General features: G+C 33.5%; 2 protein-coding genes across 2 annotated transcripts; one reads left to right on the forward strand and one right to left on the reverse strand.

The window, feature by feature from the left end:
* Positions 1–4,310: 4,310 nt before the first annotated feature.
* LOC126682140 (uncharacterized) lies at positions 4,311–14,394 on the reverse strand. The gene is made up of 12 exons (XM_050377720.2): positions 14,047–14,394; positions 13,834–13,970; positions 13,610–13,759; positions 13,252–13,353; positions 11,744–11,908; positions 10,844–10,954; positions 9,667–9,764; positions 7,488–7,611; positions 6,632–6,721; positions 5,219–5,263; positions 4,820–5,140; positions 4,311–4,640 (listed from the first exon to the last, which is right to left on the reverse strand). Exons 1-12 carry the CDS (start codon positions 14,294–14,296, stop codon positions 4,611–4,613), a joined length of 1,623 nt encoding a protein of 540 aa, XP_050233677.1. The 5' UTR covers positions 14,297–14,394; the 3' UTR covers positions 4,311–4,610.
* A 1,849-nt stretch (positions 14,395–16,243) lies between these two features.
* LOC126681850 (uncharacterized) lies at positions 16,244–18,490 on the forward strand. Its single transcript, XM_050377404.1, has 3 exons — positions 16,244–17,803; positions 17,977–18,063; positions 18,167–18,490. Exons 1-3 carry the CDS (start codon positions 16,244–16,246, stop codon positions 18,488–18,490), a joined length of 1,971 nt encoding a protein of 656 aa, XP_050233361.1.
* The last annotated feature ends 5,220 nt before the right edge of the window (positions 18,491–23,710 follow it).

Genomic DNA, 23,710 nt, shown 5'->3' on the forward strand with positions numbered 1-23,710 from the left:
GAACACGTTAAAGTAATAATTAGGGATGGCTTGGAGAACCTTCTTTATAATCAAATCCCTTCTTGCCGAGGAAAGAAAGAGATGTTTCAAACTTTGAATGTGATTCCACATGCGGTTCTTAATCATACCAAACACTGCCCCCTTATTACGGCCAATCATAAACGGAAGCCCCAACTACAACCCTTCAGAATACATATCCTCCACTCCCAACTGAGACCTGATACCAGCTGCACAATCTGGGGCCACGTTTTTACTAAAGAAGATAGAAGATTTGCTGAAGTTAACAACCTGGCCTGAATATTCTTCATAAATCCTTAATGTCTCTTTAACATGGGCAGCCTCTTCCTCCTCTACCTTAAAAAATAACAGGCAATCATCCGCAAAGAAAAAGTGTGTAATAGTCTGGGCTCTTCTATAGATTTTGACTCCATGAATAGACTCCGCTCTCTCTTTTTCATGAAGCAGCTGACTAAGCCCTTGTGTGCATAAGATGAATAGATAAAGAGATACTGGATCTCCTTGTCTATTTTTACGGCTAGGCACAATCGGCCCCATCTCAATCCCCTCATGAACCACAACATACCGGATCGTGGATACACACCTCAAAATATTCTTCCACAAATATATCTTCAAAGCCAAACACACAGAACATTTTTCTCACAAAAGCCCACTTGATTATGTCGTACGCCTTTGATATATTAATTTTAAGCGCTACAAAGCCCTCTCTACCCTGAGACTTTTCTCTTCAGAAAATGCATAGTCTCGAACGCAATAAGAACATTATCATTTATAAGTCTATTAACGAATGCGCTTTGGATATCCGAGATAACTACTGGCAAGAACTTCTTTAATTTGTTTGCCATGATCTTCGACATTACTTTATAGAAAACGTTACACAAGGATATTGGGCGAAAGTTGCTCATCGTTGTTGGATTCCTCTTCTTAGGAATAAGGGTTATGATGGTATCGTTCATTCCTTCGTAGAGAATACCATCATGGAAAAACTTGTTAGCTGCCACCACCAAGTCCCCTTTATCTATAACCTAATAATTATGATAAAAGGTTGGAGTCAACCCATCCGGACTAGGGGCTCTGTCCCTTTGCATACTAAACACCGCACTCTGCACCCCTGCTTCTGTCACCGGGTCCATGAGATGATCCCCAAAGCTCACTTTGTTAACATTGGCTAGACAAGGGATGCTCATCTCCCGCTCAGTAGATGATTTAAACAGCTCTTGAAAGTATTCAATAACATGCTCCTCCAGCCCTTCACCCCACGATACCCAGTAATTCTCACTCTTTTGAAGCTTATCGATTTTATTAGATTTCCTCCTGTTAGATGCAACTTTATGGAAAAACCTGGTGTTCTATCGCCCGATTTGTGCCAAAAGTTTTTAGATCTCTGTCTCCAGTACATCCTCTCCTGGTCTTGCACTTGAATCAACTCCGTAACTGAACTTTTGAACTCTTAATCCCCATTTGTATCCGTCCTCCACCTTAAGCAATCTATTTTGCTTTTCAACGTTTTAATGCGCATATGAAAGTGTCTTGCTTTGTCTCTGCCCCACTGCTCCAACACTGAGTATACATTCTCAATATTACCTTTTAAACCAGTTGAGAAGCTGGAATTCCACCCCTCCTCCATCACAAACGTTCGGCTTCATTGACCCAAAGATCTTCAAACTTAAACCAATAGTTCCTTCTTCTCGCAATTGGATTAAAAAAATTCACCTTAATAGGAAGATGATCTGAAACTTCACAATTAATAACCGACACTTTAGCATCAGGGAAGTTTCGGCACCGCTGCTCGCAACCAAGAGACCTATTGAGTCTTTCCTGCACCTAGTTCGCCATTCCTCGCCCTCTCTCTCCCGGGTCCAAGGGTACCCATCCATCCCCAAATCAATCAAACTTGTGGCATTGATGGTATCACAAAAATCTTCTAGCAACTACCTCGGGTGCGGAACTCTACCACTCTTCTCTCTTGGGTCAATGAGGTCATTAAAATCTTAAAGACAACACCACGGGACCTGAGAATCAATAGCTAGAGATTTAAGGATTTGCCATGACTCTCTCTTCTTTCTTCTATCTGGATCACCGTAGTAACCCGCCAAACCTCCTTTCTTGAGCTCAACATAAACATCGATTAAAAACTTAAAAAACCCTCGCAGGTGAACCGATTTCATATCCTTCTATAACAACGCGAAGCCCCCACTATGGCCCACACAATCCACCACAGATGAACCGTTGAAATCCAATTATTTTTAATTACCTCCAACTTTGGCCTAGTACACTAGTCTCTACAAGGAACACCAATTAGGCCTAACTTCTCTATTTAGCCCAATAAGGGCTTGAACTGTTCGTGGATTGAGTTCCAAGCTAGTAAACTCATTGATATTAGCAGGCATGGTCCATACCGGAGCGCGCCCCACATACATTTTTTGGCATCCTTAAGAAAATTGAACTTCTCAAAAAAGAAAGTTTAACTCTACCTACTTGTAAACCTTTATAGCTTCTTACACGGAACAATCCTTCACCCTCGACAACTGCAAAGGCTCAAAGGATGCTTTGATTCACAACTGAGGAATCCTCGTCTTCTTCTAACAATTCTAAAAAAGATGAAGCTGGATTGAATCTCCCTTATCATTTATGATTGCTAGTATTTCACTATGCGCTATTATGAATCTCTTTAGTTATAACAATATTAATGAACTAACTCTTGCTACATATTCAAAATTAGAACTCTTCATTAAACATTTGTTAATGTGACTTACTTTATTTGTTGGCGCTGCTTTCCTTAAAAGAAAAAGAATGATTATCTCAAACGCGAGGTTTATAATATAAAACATGCAGTACGACTAGGACTATAAAGAACCGAGTGCTTGTTCGGCTCGATTTAATGAAATTTTTTAGTTAAATCTTTAATATTATTATTACTCTCTCCGTCCGCAATTGATAGGCTGATTTGAGTTTACACACAGATTAAGAATTTTAGTTATTTTAGTTAAAATTAGATTTATTTCCTAAACTACCCTTATTAAATAGACAGTTTATTTTTTGGTAATTCCCACAATCATTACCGAAACAAACAATTCCAGTGTTATTAAATACAAGACTCCCTAATTAAGGCATATGATTTTGACGTAATGTAAATTGCAGTAAAAAGGTGTCCATTTTGTTACTTATTTTGACTGTAAAATAATTGACAAAGACAATTAACTATGGCTCTTGAGATTGGAATAATCAACCATTATAATCAATGTTATCATCAAAATCTAAAATAAATTTTATTTAGTTGACTAAGTAATAATTTCAGTGAGGATATTTTAGACAATTACTAAGTTACCCAACTTGTAAAAAGGGAAATCAACCTATAATTTGGGACATCTAAAATAGAAAATCAGCTTATCAATTGCGGACGGAGGGAGTATTAATCATTTCAGTTCATCTGTGTTCGTATTCTAAACAACATAGCTCAAACTTCAATTTTCAATTCGTTTATTTAAACGAGCCGAACATAAACATAGTTGTGTTCTATTTTTTTGGTTCACAAATTACTCGTATATAAACTCGTTTAATTGTTCGTGAATAAGCTCGTATATAAAACAATTAAAAATTCATAATTGGCTCATATATAAGCTCAATAAACATTCACGAACCAGCATATATATTAACAATTCTCAAACAAGCTCGTAGTTAATTATATATAAAATATTCTACTCCCTCTGTCCCATTTAAAAAGGGACAAATGAGTTTTACACAAAAATTAATAAAATAAGACAATATTTTATTTTATCATGTCTATCCCTATTAATTAGTATAATTTTTCCTAATAATAGAATAAATGTATTGTAAATTAAGTTGCATTTAATGCATATTGAAATAACTAAAGGGATAAAAGTGGAAGTTCAATATAAATTGGCACAGAAAACACAATACGTCCTTTTTAGATGGGACAAATAAAAATAAAATATGTCCCTTTTTAAACGGGACAGAGGGAGTATTATTTTATTAAAACAACATTGGTATATAAAAAGAAAATGTTTAATTATTTGTGTTCGTTCATTTAATTACAAGCTCGTTTAAACAACACCGAGCATGACCTCATCTCAGCTCAGTTAGTTTACATCCCTAAGTTTACTAAATCAAAATTAATCCCTTTTGAAAGAATAAGATGAGACTAAATAAGGACAATAAAAAATAAAATACAATTGAAATAAATTAAAAGTAAAATGCTTTTAGTTTTTTAATAATGTGCAATTTTCTCTATATGGTCAGGTAGTCAATTTAAAAATTAACGGAAATCAAAATTCATAGAATCTGCACCTGCAATATTAACGATTTCAAGATATTGAATATCACAATGCGTAGCAAAATGCAATGGAAGGTGCAACTCAACTATTATTTATAGAGACAGCTTCACCTGTATTTTTTTTTTTTAGAATTTGTCTTGCAGTATTCTGATCTAACTAAATTTTTCTCCTATACCGACGCATTAAAGGGCAGAAAGAAACCATGAATTATTGATACAAAGCTGTTGCTTTACTTAAACCCTCAAAAGTGTAGATAAGATAAAATTGACAGAAAAGAATCATATTCAAGTTCCGAATTTATTGGTTCTTGAACAAGCTTGATGGAACCTGAAAGAAGAAATATCATAATAACAGCAAAATAAAATTTCAGGATTTGATTTATCAATATTATTAAAAAAAAGCTTAAAAGTTAATGAATGAATCCTCAAAAAGCTACCATTAAAATCGAACATTGAGCCGGTAAACTAAGAGGAGATTTTTCATCTAAGAAAAAGATTAGGACATACCTTTAGATGATGCGGCATGATCTTAATATCAAAGGGTGCATGGAGCCATGCTTCAGGTGGGTAAAGCAAAAAGTTCTCAGGCTTGCTAGTATAGACATCAGCATACTGGTGGATGTGATACGCAAAAGCAGATTCTTGACCTGTGTCTGTCAGGAAAGTGGCTCCAAACGATTTGTTAAACATTTCCTTCATCACCTGCCGTGCCTTGTGCCTCTCCACATTTAGCTCCTCAAAAAGCATGCGGTATCTTTTGCTTCCCTTACCGTCACCTACAGTTGAATGCAATTTTCCAAGCAGTTCTTGTATAATATGAAATTTTGCCTGCCCAGTGCACCCAAAAATGAAGTCATAATGCGAGTCAAATGTGAATTGTGAAGAAAGATGAATGAGATGACAAACCTGCTCAAAACGATAACTGTCGTCATTTTGTATACGTATTTCATTCTGCAGTACAAAATGCCCAGAGTAAGCAAACACTGAGAAAGGCTTCAATTTAAATACTTGTGACATAGGTGAGGTTTTGCATGTAGAGGAGAAATTGAGAAAAGTATCTTAGAGACACATTCATGGTCATAATCTTGCTAAAGAAATTCTATGAAGTATGTCTCTATTGGCTGATTGAATATTTATCTTCCCGAAAGAATTTTCAAGAGGAACATGCTCATTATCTGTTACTTTAATGTGATAATTATAGACTATATATAATTCTAACAGTGATATAGGTTACTATATAACATCTCATGCTAAGCTTATTTTTCGAAGTTGCTTCCACAGAGCACCGGAAACCTTATTTTAATGAACTGCGACAGTTACAGCAAAATTTTCAATTACTAATTTTATCCTCAAGTTATCTGAAATTCGCATGGGGTATAAATAGCTTCAGTTCGATCTTGCATAAGGAGATGTCCAAAATGATTATTGATAAAATCTAGGGAGAGTAATGAAAATACAGATTCAGAAATAGCAATGAAAACATTAGTTTTGTTCAAGTGGAGAGCATAATCAATGGCATGTTGAAGACGAAGCTATATGCTGAACTGAGATCCCACAAGCCAAGTGTATCAATAAGTTAAAGGGCTTTCTGAAAGCCACATTCGAGAGGTTTTAATTTAGGGTAAAGGGTCATCCCGATGCTTAAACTTATGGGCTGGCCTCATAAAAGTTAAACTCAGCCTATTTGTAAGACCAATTACATCCGCTCATGCATTTTCATAGTGCATGAAAAGCACCTGAAGATATTTTTGTTTAATATCTCATACCAATTTCAACATGAAAAACCTTATGTCAGTTCCAACATGTTTATAACTAATATCTTTACGGTTGCTTTTACAGGCTCTAATAATACATGAGTGGATGTAATGGGACTTATTTTGTATACTTATGACTAAATTGTCAAAATAGACCAAGTTTAATTTGTATGAACCCGTCCCATAAGTTCTAGAACCGGGATGACCCTTTACTCTTTTAATTTATGACCAATGCAAAATGTGGTGAATGAAAAGAAAAGAAAGAGAATATTAAACTCATTGCAAGAGATTTATATAATCTAAGCCTGGTCAACCTACAAGACATAAAATAACAGCACTAGTACTGGACTAAACGAGTTTCTAGCTCCAGTGAAGAATTAAAACCTAACTGAGGAAAGAGAGAAGCAAAAAGAGAGATGGATAAGCATCACATCCCCATTAGGGAGACGAACCGTTGCAATATTCATGAAATCTCTAAAATTTGGTTATTAAAAACTTTTATGGTGCTAAGTGATTCTAAATAAACAGTTTAGAGACAGTTTAAAAGCACTATGGTAAGACATACCTCTAGTTCATGGATGATAGCAGCAGTGCGCCAACCAGCCTTTGAAGGCCCCCTCAGGTCACTGAACAGGTGATCACCAAAGTATATCACCTGAATATATAATGAAGAAACAATACGCTCATCGATACAAACAAAAAGGCAATCTCCAAAGAAAAAAAAAACACAGGCATTTAAAAACATTCACATTTAATTGGATCAACTACCATGTAAAAGCTACATATATAACGTTACAGTGAAAGGCCGAAAGCTAATAAAAAAATATTAAGAAAAAGTATAATAGACCAATGCATTTTACCTTTACAACAAAATTGTGCATAGTTTTCGTTAGACCAGTAAGTTTCAAATATTTTCCAAAAGATATCCTTTTTGCAAGAGGAAAAAATTTATATAGTTTCCAATGGTTTCTCAAAGAGAGATCGGAGAAGAAGATTTAGCATTAAACTGATTTTCAGTGCATAACCTTAAATGTGGCATAATAGAAAAAGACATATTATTAGCCAAATGAACATTTTCTCATTCACTTAAAGTTTCAGGATATCTTTACCTTTAAACTATTTAATTTGTAAAATAAAATGCAAAATGTGTTTCATCAAAACTTTGCAACTAGCATTCCAAACAAACAAGATCATCAAAGAGAAAAATTATTTATTAAAAAAACATAGAAGTTATAGCGAAAAAACAATAGCTTCAAATTTATCTAGTTTTATTTAAAAAGATCAATCAGATAATCTATTATGTACATATACTGTGAAGATCAGCCCAAGAAAAAGACTTATATATCATAGGTATAAATTTATATAAGGGCACCCTTATCCTGAACAGGGAAACAACAAAATAAACAAGAAAATATGTGTACCTCTGGACCATTCCACTTTGTGATCTGAAGAAAGGATTTGAGGCATCCATGGTAATAAATTTTATTAGGAACAAACTCATCCACCTTCATAAATTCTAGGGTGTCCTTTTCTGTGTCATAACAGCTTCCAAAAGACAATCACCAAACTACATGTTAGTATAGAACATAATCCCTTGTAAAACAGCATAAGGACATGTTAGAAAAGACATGTAGTGGAAGTAAAAGGATTATTTTGGTTTAGATGAAGTATAAGAAAACTCTAACAATTTACTTATTTCTAAAACATCTCAATTCCAGCAAATGTGGCAACAGATACATTTATCTTAATTGATACAACATAAGGAAACAAATATCGTTCCTATTGTACAGTTCGTCAATGTAAATTCTAGAAACTTGAACTACAACTTAGATAATGGCTGGAAATCATACATTGCGTTGCACTAATAGTTGAATGTGCCAGTAATCTTAATACAGAATGCTTATATCAAATTATTCAATGACCTTACTAAGTAAAAGTATTCATAAGGTGGGTGACAACAAGAATGCCTAAAGGAAGAAAATAGTTGCGAAAAGATGATTCTTCTTCACAAGGAGCTTGGACCATGTCAAATAACCAATTCACTAAGAGCTCAAGATGTTGGGTGAGGCTCCAACAATAGTATTATCTTAACACACCCCGCACACAACTTTCCATTGGGCTTGAAGCATGAACAAACAAACACACAAGTCCAGCTCTTCTTGTACTCAAATATTTTTAATTGATCAAATGAGGGTTACCGATAATCAAACTTTAGACTTTTCGATCATAGAAACTTTGATACCATGTCAAATAACCAATTGATATTGAAACTTAGGCTGCAATTAAGAGCAGGGGTATAAACTTATCATATCTACCTGTTTAAACCTCGAATGATAAGAAGACTAAACAGGGCTCAAAATACAAATGAGAAATTCAGGACTCTAAACACAAACAGCAAATTTAGGACTCAAAATAACAATAAAAGATTTAGAAAGATCAAGTACTCTTACCCTTGTGATCATCATTATCAACCCAAGTGATCAACAATCACTAACAGACCTGAGCCACAATAACTTCCATTTCCTAGAACAAATTCCTAAAGGCATGATCTTCCTCCCCACCATACTTAAGGCTATAAAAGTTTGGTCAAAAAGCAATCATTTTCATGAAACCTGTTTTGTTTCTCTTCTTAGCTTTCCATGCAGATGCTACATACAGTCTGACCTATGGAAATAAATAGCCTGTAAATTAAATCTGCATGCCATATGTTTATGCAAACGAACTATCTAACTTCTCAACAATCCACAACCAATAGTCCATGATTGACATTAATATCATGGTGTGAAACAGTAAGTCAGCCACATTTCACCTATTCAAGCAAGCAATTGCTCTAAACACTTTGCATTCCTCAAAGAAAATTACTCCAATGCACTTCATTTGATTAAGCCAATCTTATTGATTTTATCAATCGCTTCACTATTCAAAATTCCGTACACTTAAAGTTTTCCATATTTGGGCTTAATAAGGTAATTTAATACAGGTGGGCCACCAATGAACAAGCTGTACCCTGCAGTTATATGAACTAGACAGCTTGTACAGCTGAAGCTGCATTCTTAACAGCCTGCAAAAAGAATTAGTTGGTCGACTAGAGGTACCACCCACATCTTTTTGTTTGTTATGGATGTCTTAATTAGCTAGTTTTAGCACCAATTATTCTTCGAACCCCCTAAATCAATAAGAAAATTATAAACATGAATTTGATTTATTCAAATCATTAATTAACAGTTACAGTAATCTATCTTTTAAAAAGGAAAGTCACTCATCATCTACGAAACACAACTAATGGCTAAATTTTAGTCACATAAAATAGATATTTTCACTTTTAGTTCCTGCATTTTTTTCTCTTTCACTCCAGAAATCTAGCACAAGTTTATTGAAGATAACAGTATCTCGTGATGTATGCCAATACAAAAATTGCTCGTAACCAATTTGATGGTTCTGATATTTTCATTTTTCAGGTCGAGTTTTTGTCCCTCTAACAAAGCCCTTAGAAGATACTGAAAGAAAAAGCAAAGAAGTGTATGAGGGCAATCCTTAGTATTGATCTTAGTAGCCGTAATCTAGCAAACACAAGAAATTTCATGGACTGAAGATACCAACCGGAATGGATGCTCAGATGTATAGAACTCTGGCTTATTGGCTTTAGCAATTACAACATCAAAAAGTTCCTTCCATGAGTCTCTGCAACCCACAGAATCCTAGAGAAAAAGACAAAAGAAGTTATAAAAATACCATATCAATTTAGAGACCTGGGATCAATTGTAAAAATGGGACTGTTTATAGGGCAATAGTCGCGAGCGGCAATAAATTAACAGAACAGACAGATAACCAACTAAATGACTTCCCACACCATTTCAAACTTCATAAATTTCTGAAATAGACCCTGCCATGAATGCAACGAAAAAAATATTAATCTAGAACATTTCCTCTCCATGTCTTTCTTGTGGATCATGGAATAATCTTAAACTGGTTTTCCTTTTCTCCATATGCATACAAAATGATGATCATCTTTGGACACACATCATTACATTCCCAAATATTCTATGAGTAAAATTAAGAGATTCTTCTGCAAGGGAAACTCAGAGAAAGTTTCCGTTGCAGAAACATGGAATAAGCACCCGACTGTCGAAATTGTAAGCCAAAATGCATGCACATAGGAATTAAAGAAAAATCACATGGTTGCATGCGCACAAGCACAGGGACAAAATCAGGAGGTATCCTTTTTTTTCTTTTTCTCTTCATTCAGTATCTTGTACCTTCTACATGCTGGTACAAATTGGCTACTTCTTAAAACAATTATGCCAACTCAATCCTTAAAAATTGCATATCACATACTTGCAAGATCCTCTTCAATAATTGTAAATTCGATCGATAACTACCTTCCCAATTAAGACGCGGGTAACACATATTTAACATAAAACAATAAACAAATTCATAGCTGAAAAATGTACAATTTAACTAAAACCGGTATTTACATGCATAACACATACTTGCATAACACATACTTGCAAGATCCTCTTCAATAATTGTAAATACAATTGATAACTACCTTCTCAATTAAGACGCGAGTAACACATATTTAACATAAAAAAATAAACAGATTCATAGCTGAAAAATGTACAATTTAACTAAAACCGGTAATTACATGCAGTTTTTCTTACAATAAATTGTATTTACAAGACAACTAGAAGTTAAAAGAAGAAAGTAACTTGAAAAGTATCTGATGCAACCAGTCCCATGTATCTAGGCATTCAATAAAAAAATTGGATTAACCTACCTCCAACAGAAATTGCATGCCGCCATTCACAAAATAAAATGGAGAGTTGGTCAACAAAAAAAGCTTCTTCCCTTTCTCTTTCAGGGTCCTAAGAAAGCGAAGTAATTGATCCTGATAATCCACCAACTTATCAGCTTAAGGATAGGTCAGAGACTGAGAGGAGAAAAACCAACTATACTTAGTTCTATAAATAAATAAACCAATTGCAAGCCATCAAACAGCTAGAATAAATGCTACATGAGTTTAATGCTTGAACAAAGAAAAAAATACAACTATTCTTTTAATATTTAATATTACAATTAACTAGTAAAATATATCAAAAAGTCATGATGTGAAATAAATGTACCTTTACATTGTCAAACTATGTTGCTCATTCATATAAATTATATCATAAACAAAGCAGACGGTTGGGCAAATTCATAAAAAAGTGAATCGCCAAAGAAGCTTTGAAGATCATGCTTAGTAGACAATTTGAGTTAAGTTTTAGTTTGAGTTAGTTCTAGCCTAGCGTTCAAGATTTTCATTTTGTTTTCAAAAATTGATTCTCTGTGCTTTTTATATCAATATTACATAGCAAAAAGTACCTAAATAAAAAAAATTGTATGCCAACTTTTGTGCAATGGAAGTTACTCATGGTGTTTTGGCAAGGGAAATCTGTTTGAAACGAAAAAAATTTATTGATTCAATCATCACCTTTTATTATTATATGATTTCCCAGCATGGGACATGAAATCAATATTCTAACCCCACTTTAGCAATAAATAAAATCATCAGTTGAATATCACAAAATATAAACAAATATACAAAATATAAAACCAGCATGCAATACAAATGAAAATAGGTAGCATGCAGTTAGAACGTACAATACAAATAAAAAAATTGCATGTAGTCAGAGCATACATTTTTTACAAGATATTTATGTGGATCGAGAAGAATTCCTCTGTGAGCCAACCCACTTCGATGAACATGCTGGATTGCAAGATTTACATCTTGATATATGTATGAGGCATCAAATTCCAGCTTAGCATCAACAAAATGCTGTACTACGTCTGCAATAAGGCATGCCTGCAAAAGCAAATTATATAATACAACCCAATTATTTATAGATCTAAGGAATATTGCAACTTATAGAGAAAGATTGTATGGAAGTTTGTTCCACCAAAAAAAAATCAAGTATCCAGTGTAAGGTAATGAACATAGTGTATTAAATGTCATCAAGGGATTGATTGCCATATTGCAATTGTTCTTTTATAGTTTTTTTCAACCAAGTTCCTAGAGTCCCACAATGCAAGTCAAAGCCTAATTTCTCATCATTATAAAAAAAAAACATAATAATAAAAAACATCTGAGTTTTACAAAAAATATTTGAAATCAATCATGAACTTTAGAATGTATCTATTTAGTAGAGATACTATAAAAATTTGTTAAGTTATATTTTGAATGGCATCTCGTGAGTTTTACTTTGGTGGCCTGTTGATACACCGACTGACATTTAATAACTAAGTGACCATTAATCCCTCACTTTCCTTTACATTGTCATCCACTTTCTTTTATAGTTTTTTTCCTTTACATTGTCATCCACTTTCTTTTAAGACAAGCATGCATCATATGATCATCGTCGTTATGGGCAGTTCTCTTGCAGCTATAGAACTTGAACTCCACATGCAAATGAAGTCTAAAGTACTTGATAGACAAAACTGCTTCTCAATATCTTGTAACCTATTCTTTTGACAAGAGATGCTATGATGCTATGAGAAATTTATGCTCATTAGATTGCCATTTACTAAACAAAGGGCCAACAACATCCTGGATTCATAACATCAAAAGCCTAACCTGGCCTATCAATAATTCATAGGACTCGCAGAGCTCCCTTGCCACAATCTTCTCCGCTAGAAAACTGTCTACCTCAATCACCTCCGATACGGTCTTCCAAGCATCCAATATTATGCCATCTTTTCTCCTCTAAAACAGTCACTGAATCCTAATCCCTACTGGCGAAGCAAAATCTAAAATTGGAAACCTATCAAATATTCTCTGCTCCTATCAGTTTCTGTATAATTAAAACCTTACGATGATGAAATCCATTCCGAATAAATATGCAGTTGATGTTAGATCTAGATTCTGTTACAACTACCATTAAGTTCGGATGTAGCATATGTTCACCTACCTAACCAACCCACCAAGTTAGCAACATAAGGGCCACGACCCCGCACCCCCCCTCTCCCTCCCTCCTTCCTCACAGACTTGCATCATGCAATTATAAAATGCTAGCAACTTCATTATCACGTGATAATTAAAATTGTTTTCCTACTTGTTGATGTCTAAAGTTGGTGCTGTCAATAAATTTGTATCTTAATGTATCATAGTGGGAAACGACATGTGGCAGGAAACAAATTTGAGAAACTAACCTCACTAAAGCAAAAGAAATCCATCAAACCAACAAGCCCACGTGCTTGGTCGCGACCAATATGTCGAGTGCCATATATCTGGTTTATTTCCTTCAGATTAAGCTGTGACAAGAACAATATAAAAAAATATTACTTTAATTAAACACATAAATAAAAAATTGTCAGCTAGACAACACAATATTACACTTCTGGTAAAAGGGTAAATGAGGTATGTAACATCCAAGGAAACGGCTAAAGTGAGGTATCAAAATCATAAAGTTTGATGTCAATAAAAAATAGTAACGATGGATGCTAGGGATAATCTTACAGTATGAAAATGTCACTATAAACAAGAAAGAAGTGGAACAGAACAGAATACCTTACGGCGGCCATAGTAGCATCCATCGAGCTCAATTGACCCGAAAAAATCCAACTTGAGAAGACAGCCATGCTTCCTGTCATAGTAGAGGCCTCTAATGGGAAAAGTTGGATCATATTGAAAATTGATACAAATTTCAGGATACCTAAACTGAAAGGAAACAAAAAGTTACGATTTGAACAGAACGAATAACAAATGAAGAACATAGGTAGGTTTGAAGTAACCTCATTAACCATATGCTCCTTCGCAAGATCATAAATCAAATTCTGTAAATGAGAGGAGTAGTGTGCCAGAGTATAGTCATAATCAAACCCATAAACCTGGATTGTATCCAGCCTCACGTTCTTATTAACATAAATACCTAATTCATTCAATAACAACAACAGTTATACAATAATAACTTGACAGAAACAATTCAAAGAAAAGATTTGAAGAACCTTCAGGATTCATTTTGGGCATTCCTTGGAGGGCATGGGGAACCTTGAGAAAATTCTGTTTGGCGGCATTGAATTCAAAGCGAATTCTGGATAACTCATCGCTATCCAAATCTGAGTTTCCATGACTGCCTTCTTCTTCTGATTTCAAGACTGCTGTGTCCGTTGAGGTGTGGAACGCAGCGTTAAAGCAACGAGAGGTTCGAGATGAGTTTACATGGAGGAATGAGCGCAGAGTTCGAGAGGGAAGCATTAGGGTTTTAAGTTGGATATGACTTCAATTCCAATAATCAAATTGGAAATTACTTGGAGTAGTGCTGCATTTGTGGCCATCAAAGTCCGCCAAAATCTTGATTGGCAAAATGTAAAAAGAAAAAAGTAAGGCATAATTCATTTAAAAGTCCCTATATTTTTTCGAATTTTGATTGTTTTAGGGCTTTTTACACAAACAACCTACTTTGCCAATTTCTTAGGGACGATGACAAAAGTACCTAATATTTTAAAAATATTTACAAAAGTACCTGTAAACTTTTTTTATTTACAAAAATATGACTGATTTAAAATTAATTACAAAAGTATCAAAAAATGAAAATTAATTACAAAAGTACGATTTGTATAATGTCGGTATAATTATGGTATAATTTTGGAATATTAAAACTATAAATCAGATAATTTAAAAAGAATATTTGGTTTATTATTGGTATAATTTCAGTATATTTTTGGTATATTGATTATAAATTTTTATATATATTTTCTAGTTGATAACATGTATTTTTTTTATGTGTATTTTTCACTATAGTTGGTAATGAACTAGAAAATTTGTATACTCTTGGTATAATTTTGGTATATTATTAATTTAATTTTCAGTATCCGATTTGATGTAATTTTGGTAAATTTTTATTTAATATTAATAAAATCTCAGTATGTATAATGTTGGTATAATTTTGGTACAATGTTGATATAATGTTAGTTTATTAGTATACTAACATTATACCCACAGTATACACCGTATGTTTGATATTTTTTTTTATTTTTTTATACTTTTGTAAATATTATTAATATTTTTGTAAATAAAAAAGTCAACATATACTTTTGTAATTATTTTCATTTTTTTTGGTAAATGGTGTAATTTCCTCAATTTCTTATCTTTTATACGGGTCCAAGTTTGCCTTTTCTAAACTACCATGTGCGCCCTATTTTATTACTTTCATACGGATTCTATATATTAAACCCTAATAGCATGAAAATCATAACTTAATTTATTTTCTCTCTCCTCATCATTAAATTCTCTCTTCCTCTCAGCTCATCTTTCTCTCTTCCTCTCAGCTCATCTTTCTCTCTTCCTCTCAGCTTATTGTTTCCCCTCAGCTCAGATTTAAACAAATTAATCTGTTAACATACATCGTTATTCTACCTCAGTTTCTGATCGCGAACTGATTTTGATAAACTTCATCAGCTATCTCCATCAATTCGGCATCTACATCTTCAAATTACGAAGAAGCAACACCTAGATCTTAATTTCAAGCGAAACAGTTAAGATAATTCAAGTTCAGATTTAATTTCTTGTTGTTGACTTTAATTTTCTTAAATTTACAGTTTAGTTAGATTACTCAACAGAATATCATTAATAAGTAAAAAATTTAGTATAAAAAAAATATATTGCAGTTTTCATGTTGATTTTGTTTTCATGTTGATTTTGTTTCAGGAATGGATAGTATTGCAGTTTTTGTTCAGTACAATGGTTTTTGGAATGATAAGCTGAAATACACAGATTTTGCTGTTAAAGGACTTCTAATTCCAACAGATTGTAGCATGCAACATCTTGAAGAATTACTAGCCAAACAGCTACAAATAGATTTAGAAGACACAAATATGCAAATCAAGTATCAGGTATTTTAATACTTATAAATTTACAAATACTTGTTAATATTTATATTGACAAAATATAATTAGTATAAAATTAATATATTTTGGTTGACATGTTGTTGACTTTCTGTTGATAAGTTGTTGACATCTTGTTGTTTTAATTGTACAAGAATTATAATAATTTTTTTCTAATGTTGACATCTTGTTGATGTGATGTTGATATGTTGTTGATTTTTTCATAAGCAATTCTTTTTTTTAAACTATTATCTAGGTCAAAGAAGACTATCCACCAATAATAATACAAGATGATGATGCTTTATATTTCTACTTTAAGATGAAAGGAAAATCAACAGATCCAACGCACTTCCCACTCTGCATTGAAATTAAACAAAAAATAAGAGATCTATCATTGTATGTATCATCGTCGAGATCAACACACCAGAATGTCAACAGAAACTCAACAGTCTGTGAACTCCAAGAGAATTCAACAAATGTTGATAATTCCAATTCAGTTTCAAATATATTTCAGTATGCAATGGACATGGGAAATCTGTTAGATGAGGATCAAGAAGTGCAGAGTCCTTACATAGAAAGTACGATCATTAATGAAATAAAGGCGACAGAAATTGAAGAAGGTCAGAAATACAAAGACAAGAACACACTAAAGACTATATTAAGCATTTACGCGATCAACAATCATTTTCAGTTCAGATCTTACAAGTCGTGCAAAATTGGGTACATAGCAATATGCAATGATTCTGGCTGTGAATGGAAATTGAGAGCGTCGAGAAATAAAAAATCAAGTGTATTCATTGTTCGAAAATTTAACAATGTACACACTTGCAAAGTTGGGGAAAGAATGGCCGATAAAAGGCAGGCAACATATGATTTGGTTGGAAACTTCATAAAGGATAAGTACTCAAACTTCAAGACTGTTTACACGCCTGCCGATATTATTAGAGATATGAAGAAGGAATATGGAGTCGAACTAAGCTACCAAACAGCATGGAGATCAAAAGAGAGGGGATTAGAGCTCACGAGAGGACATCCAGCTGATTCATACAAATTGCTGCCTTCTTATCTACACGCGCTGAAAACAACAAATCCCGGGTCTGTTGCTGAATTAGAAACAAGAGAAGACAGATTTCTTTATGTTTTCATATCGTTGAATGCATCAATTAAAGGATGGGGTTTTTGCAAGCCGATAATTGTAGTCGATGGCACGTTCCTCAAAGCAGCTTATGGAGGAACTCTTCTAACGGCAGCGACTCAAGATGCAGCAAATAAGATTTTTCCTCTTGCATTTTGTGTGGTAGATTCTGAAAACGATGCTTCGTGGGAATGGTTCTTTAATAAACTTAGAGAAACATTTGGCGTGAGGGAAGGAATGTGCATTATCTCGGATCGACATGACAGTATTAAAAAAGCAATTGAAAACGTATTCCCGGAAGCACATCATGGGATTTGTACATACCATCTTTTCAACAATGTCAAAGCAAGATATAGAAGAGCGAAAGGTGAAATCAGAGAACAATTTTTTGGGGCAGCCAAAGCTTACACGATTGAGCAGTTTGAAAAACACATGGCTGAACTTGACAAATTTGACCCCAAGATAAGGGAGTACCTCACTGAAGTGGGTTTCAAAAAATGGACGACAGTCCATTCCACCAGCAATAGGTATTCAACAATGACTTCAAACATTGCAGAATCTTTAAATGCAACAAATATAGCTGCAAGAGAACTGCCCATAACGACGATGCTCGAATTTCTACGTTCGCTTGTGCAAAAGTGGACTCATGCAAATAGAAACTGTGCAAGATCATCAAAAACAGATATGACAAAAGTGGCAGAGGATATATTGAATGAAAGCTACATTCGATCTCTGAATCTGACGGTAAACCCATTTTCAAAACTATTGTGTTGTTGACCTGTTGTTGATTTCCTGTTGCTTTCCTGTTGATGTGGATGACCAAAATCGGATTCCTAACTCAATTCTTTTTTCTCGTGTTGTTGACCTGTTGTTGATTTCCTGTTGCTTTCCTGTTGATGTGGATGACCAAAAATTAGATTCCTAACTCAATTCTTTTTTCTCGTGTTGTTGACCTGTTGTTGATTTCCTGTTGCTTTCCTGTTGATGTGGATGACCAAAAATTGGTTTTCTAACTCAATTCTTTTTTCTCAGGTAAGCCCTACAAATGACAATATATATACTATCACTAAAACAAAAACTCCCTTCTCGGTCAATTTGGACACACAGACATGCTGCTGCCGAAGATTTCAAACAGACAAAATACCGTGTCCGCACGCAGTTGCTGTAATCAGGAAATACAACAAAGATCCTTTGTTCTATTGTTCAAAGTACTACATGAAGGAGACGTATGTCAACACGTACATTCACACTGTGTATCCAATGACGAATAAGTCAACATGGAATACACCTCAAGAAGTAAAAGATAAAATCGTGCTGCCTCCAGAATCAAGAACAAAATCGGGGAGACCGAAGAAGAAACGCATAGTGGCAGGACATGAAAAAAGGTCAAAGAATACATGCACGGTTTGCAAGAAGAAGGGGTCACAATAAAAAAACATGCAAACGATCACTATAATTACAGACAGATTTATTTCTTTCAAATTAAATTGTTGTGTTTGAATTTCATATTATTTTTTTAATTAGGAATTTGACTAAAATTTTCTTTTTTATGTTGATATAATGTTGATATGTTGTTTACATGGTGTTGATGGAAAATTGATTTTTAAACTTTTTAAGAAAACGTTTAATTAGTGTTAAAATGCTGTGTTGATATCCTGATGACATTCTGTTGATTTGACTTCTATAAACTAATATTTCATTTTACGAATTTTATGGATAAGTGAGCATTCATTGTTGATATCATGTTGCCAACATGTTGATTTGGTGTTGATGAAAAGTTGCTATTGAAGCTTTTTTAGAAAAAATAAAATTAGTGTTAAAATGCTGTGTTGATAGACTGATGATATTCTGTTGATATGACTTTTATAAACTAATATTTACTTTAATGTTGATGTCATGTTGCCAAAATGTTGACTTCATGTTGATATCATGTTGATATGATTGTATTATTTATTTTAAAGAACACTAAAATTACAACAAAATTCAAAGTAACTGAATCAAATAAGAGAAATTATCAGTAAACTGTTCAAACAATATGAAAAAACAACAAGAATAATTCACATACCAAACATATTTAAAAACAAACAAAATAACTGAAAATAAACCAAAAGGCAAGAATTTCCAAAATATTAACACCAACTAAGAGACATTATTCCTCCTCAGTTCTCTTCGAAGCTGGACGGTTCCTTCAACGTCACTTTTATAATCAGTTTCTAGCTTCCACTTCGCATAAGAAATCAAGCCTTGACAAAGTCGATTCCGGTACCTTTCCATCTCATCCATTGAAAATGACGAAGTAATCGGCTTGCCATGAATTAGATACTCCGCGAACAAACAAGTAAAAGCACCACAATCACTGCAATATTTAAAAAGCAAACTTAACAAAACAGAAAAAAGATATTAAAATCAAATGAAAACATAAAGGAAAACATAATAGAAACAGTTACCTCTTAATTTGAACTGGCACTTCAGCAACATTTTCATAAGAGAAAGGAGAATATCTGCTGTCGAAACTAGAAGATAAGGCAAATGATACAGAATCATTCCTAGACGAATAGAAGTTCATTTGTTTCAAAAAAACAGGAAGATAGTGCGTAAAAGCTCCTATCATTTTTTCAATATTTGCTTCAATCTTCTCAGTCTTGTAGGAATTGTAGACATACACCTTGCATTCTTCAAAATTAACCCGCACGAGAAACCAATGATTCGGGTCTAAGATGATTACGGGACATAGAAGCTCATTCACCTCCAACCAACTCTTATTATATCGACAGCCTCCTCCCTTATAGTATTCAAGAATGGTGTTTCCAGACGTGACTTTGAATTCAGCACAACCAGACGCAACGTACGAAAAATATTCTGCTACTAAAATCTGACTGAAAATGGAATCTGTAGTACAAAACTTCATCTTGTTGTCAAACAGCAATTTAATCTTCTTCCTCAAGTAGTAAAAGATAACATCGATATGCTGTAACGTACAGAAAAAAGTATAAGAAAATAGTAAACAATAATAAATGTCAACATAAAATTAAAACACTTACAGAAGTAGATAGTTCTCCACCACAGAAATTCAAAGTGTGAAAAAAAATCTTTTTCGTAATTAAATCACCGCCAATATCGAAAGGAGGAGTAATTACAGCATATTTTCCAGTTAGCGAACTACAAAACATACAAAAAAAACAGTCAACAAATGTTGATGCAAATCTATAAAATAAGAAACAGCAATAATATAGTTTTATTACCAAGTTTTCTTATTCCATCCTTGCTCAATCCAGTTAAAAGTATCGAGGGCTCTAAATGCATCAAGTTCAGTGTACTCAATATCAAGCAAGGGACAAGGAGCTTCATTATAAGGCAATACAATCCTGTCTACAATAAATAAGGAAACAAAATAAAAAAAATAAAAACATATTCTAAATACAAACATACTAATGATCAATTTCATAATAATAAATGTATGCTTATGTTGACAAGATATTGATATCCTGTTGACATTAATGATTACAACTGTTTCACAAAAAGTTGATTTATGTTTGCATCATGTTGACATAATGTTGACATCTTGTTGACATCAATGATGCAGGATGATATCATCATCAACAAATTAATAAAAAATGACAATTTAACAATCACCTAAAGAATATCAATTCATCAAAAACACAAATTACATAAATATTTACCAGTATGACCAGATCCTTGACTTGAAGAAGCAAGATCACGGCTCCTACAATGAGACGCAACTTGTTCGTCCAACTGAGTTAACTGGGAATCCGTTAAAAAAACATCTTCTCCCTTCAATTTTTTTAACAAGTATAAACAGTTAAGGACAATAATATAGTACACATTAAATACAATGAAAAACCACAAATACCTCATTCATGTTCAAATTTGTATCAACATCAACCCCGGAAACATCGTCCGTAGCTTCTTCAATCTTCCTTTCACCACCTTTCACAGATTTATCTTCTTCTTTCTGATTAGCATTATCCAAAGCAGAAAGATTTTCAGCCTCATTAAGATCATTATCTTTATTCTGATTATCGTCATCATTTTCCGACGAAGAATCACTTTTATGACCACGATCATCCTTATCGTCAACACGCTAAAAACACAAAACATATATCAACACAACAATTTCAAAAATAAAAGAATGTATATAAACAAAATAAAGAAAGTTAAAAACTGTACCTCAATAATTTCCGACTTTTCAATATAACGGTCCATTTTGGTGACCAAATCTTTCAGAACAGCTTGTATTTCAATCATACCATTATCAATATCATCATGATAGGATTTCAGATCCTTCTTGATCTCAGACTGCTGAAGAATAACACTTTTCAGCTGCTTTTCAATATTCCCAACCCTCTTTGACAGACTGTTGATATGCTGTTGATTTTATGTTGATGCGGAAGACAAAGAATGGTCATTCGCATCATTAACAGCAGCAAGATCATCACCGTCAGCGGTATGAGCTTTCTGGATACTGCCCTTCTTCTTTTCAGAGGCAAAAAAGTCATTCAGCATTAAAACTCTTTTCTCATCCGCAGAAGGGACAATTCTTTCAAACTTAAGCTACATTTAATAACATAAAAAAAATCAACAAATATAAAAGAAAAAAAAACAAAAAACAATCAAAATACAAATAATAAAAACAAAAAAATACCTTTGATCCATGATTATAAAAATCAGTTTCCAAATCGATCACGGCAGGAGTTTTGCTTGAAGTCCAATTCAAGCATCTTGGCACTTTGTTACCAACAAGCATGCATATCTTACCGTCAATAGCAGGGAAACACTCGTAAAATAAATACTGCAAAATAATAGGAAACCCAAGCAATCTGCAATACCCTTCTTTTTTGGTCTTCTTCAAAAGGTCCTTGGTCTTCAAACTGTTAAGGGTATAAGAAAAGATTTCCTTACCCCACGGGTAACAATTATAGTCCTCAAAAGCAATTACATCCAAATGATGACCATCGACAAGATTAGAATCAAGCGCATACAGAAAATAAATCTCCAGCACATACAAAAAAGCAATTCTGACAGCATCTTCATCAGACTGCCATCGCTTCGACAGTAAACACTCAATGACAGACTGCCTATTAACCTTCGTCTTCCCGAAAAAATACTTATCAACAAACGAATTGCCTGAATCTTCAAAGCCAACCTTCTGAATTTCACCGGTACAATTCAGTCCCGTTAAAACTGCAAACTCTTCAATGCTGAATCTGACTTTATACTCACCAACACCAAACCACATCTCATTCTGTTTTGGATGAATAAGCTGCCTCGCTAACAGAGAATGTATAACCTGCCCTTGAAACAAACATGGGGGTATTTCCAAAACAAAGCCGAAACATGTTTGCTTGAACAATTCCAGCTGTCCTTCCGACAAATTGCTTCTCAACTGATCAACAACATTATACTTCAGACAATGGTCAACCCTTGTGGTAGGAATGTCTCCAAGTTTCCAACGAGAAGACCAAATCTATTGGAAAAAATAAAAATTAAATTAGACAAAATTTGTGAAAATATAAATTCAATCAATAAACATAATAACAACAGCCTAAAAATTTAAATATAGACTATATTAACATAAATGTCAACAGCACATAAACATGGAATCAACACCATGTCAACACAAGGTCAGCAAAAAACAGTAATGGCATAAACTTAATGAGTACAAGTTTCAAACAAAACAAACACAAGTGAAAATAATATAAAGAGCAAGTCTAAACATATATTTAAAATAAAATTTAAAATTATAACTTAGAGATATGAAGTTGAAATAAAATTTCAAAAAACACAAAAATACAGTACCTTGATGGAACCATCATCCAACACCTTTTCAGATTCAGTGGTTTCAGTATAAGATTTTTTCTTTGAAGAACCAGAGGTTGACCTAGTCTTAGGTGCCTGTTCAAGTCAACACAAATCAACACAATATAAACAACACATCAACAACAAATCAACACATCAACAAGAAATAAAATTTCAAAAAACACAAAAATGAAATACCTTGATGGAAACATCATCCACCACCTTTTCAGATTCAGAGGTTTCAGTAGAAATTTGTTTCTTTCCAGAACTAGAAGTTGCCCTAGTCTTATAAGCCTGTATATATCAATAATATGTCAACGTTATATCAACAACATGTCAACAGTAAAAATGCAAACATTTAAAAAAAACAAATGAACAGAAAACATAACTACAAGTTTTTAAAAATAACTATATAAAATACAATTAAATGAACAATACATTCATGGATTTTTCCTCCAGAACTTCTTCATTTTCAGAAGTTTCAATAGAAGCTTTTCTTTTCGTACTAGCGGCACTCATAACATTTTTCTTTTTTGTCGGTGATTTCTGCAAAAGACAGTTCATACACAATTACAAAAACACAATAAGGCAAAATTATATTCAACCAAAAACAAACAACAACAATAAAAAAATAAACATAAATTAATACCTCCACAGTTTTATCAGCCACACTTTCGTCGTTAATCGATTCAAATGACACTTTTCTTTTTGCACCACTTGTAGACTTCTTTATTACATTTTTCTCCGGAACAACAGATTCTGCAACACGGCTATCTTCTTTGCTTTTTTCAAATGAAACACGCTTCGTTGGTTTCTTAACATTGTACGATGCCT

Source organism: Mercurialis annua, linkage group LG5 (assembly GCF_937616625.2).
Source record: "Mercurialis annua linkage group LG5, ddMerAnnu1.2, whole genome shotgun sequence".
Classification (NCBI taxonomy): Eukaryota; Viridiplantae; Streptophyta; class Magnoliopsida; order Malpighiales; family Euphorbiaceae; genus Mercurialis; species Mercurialis annua.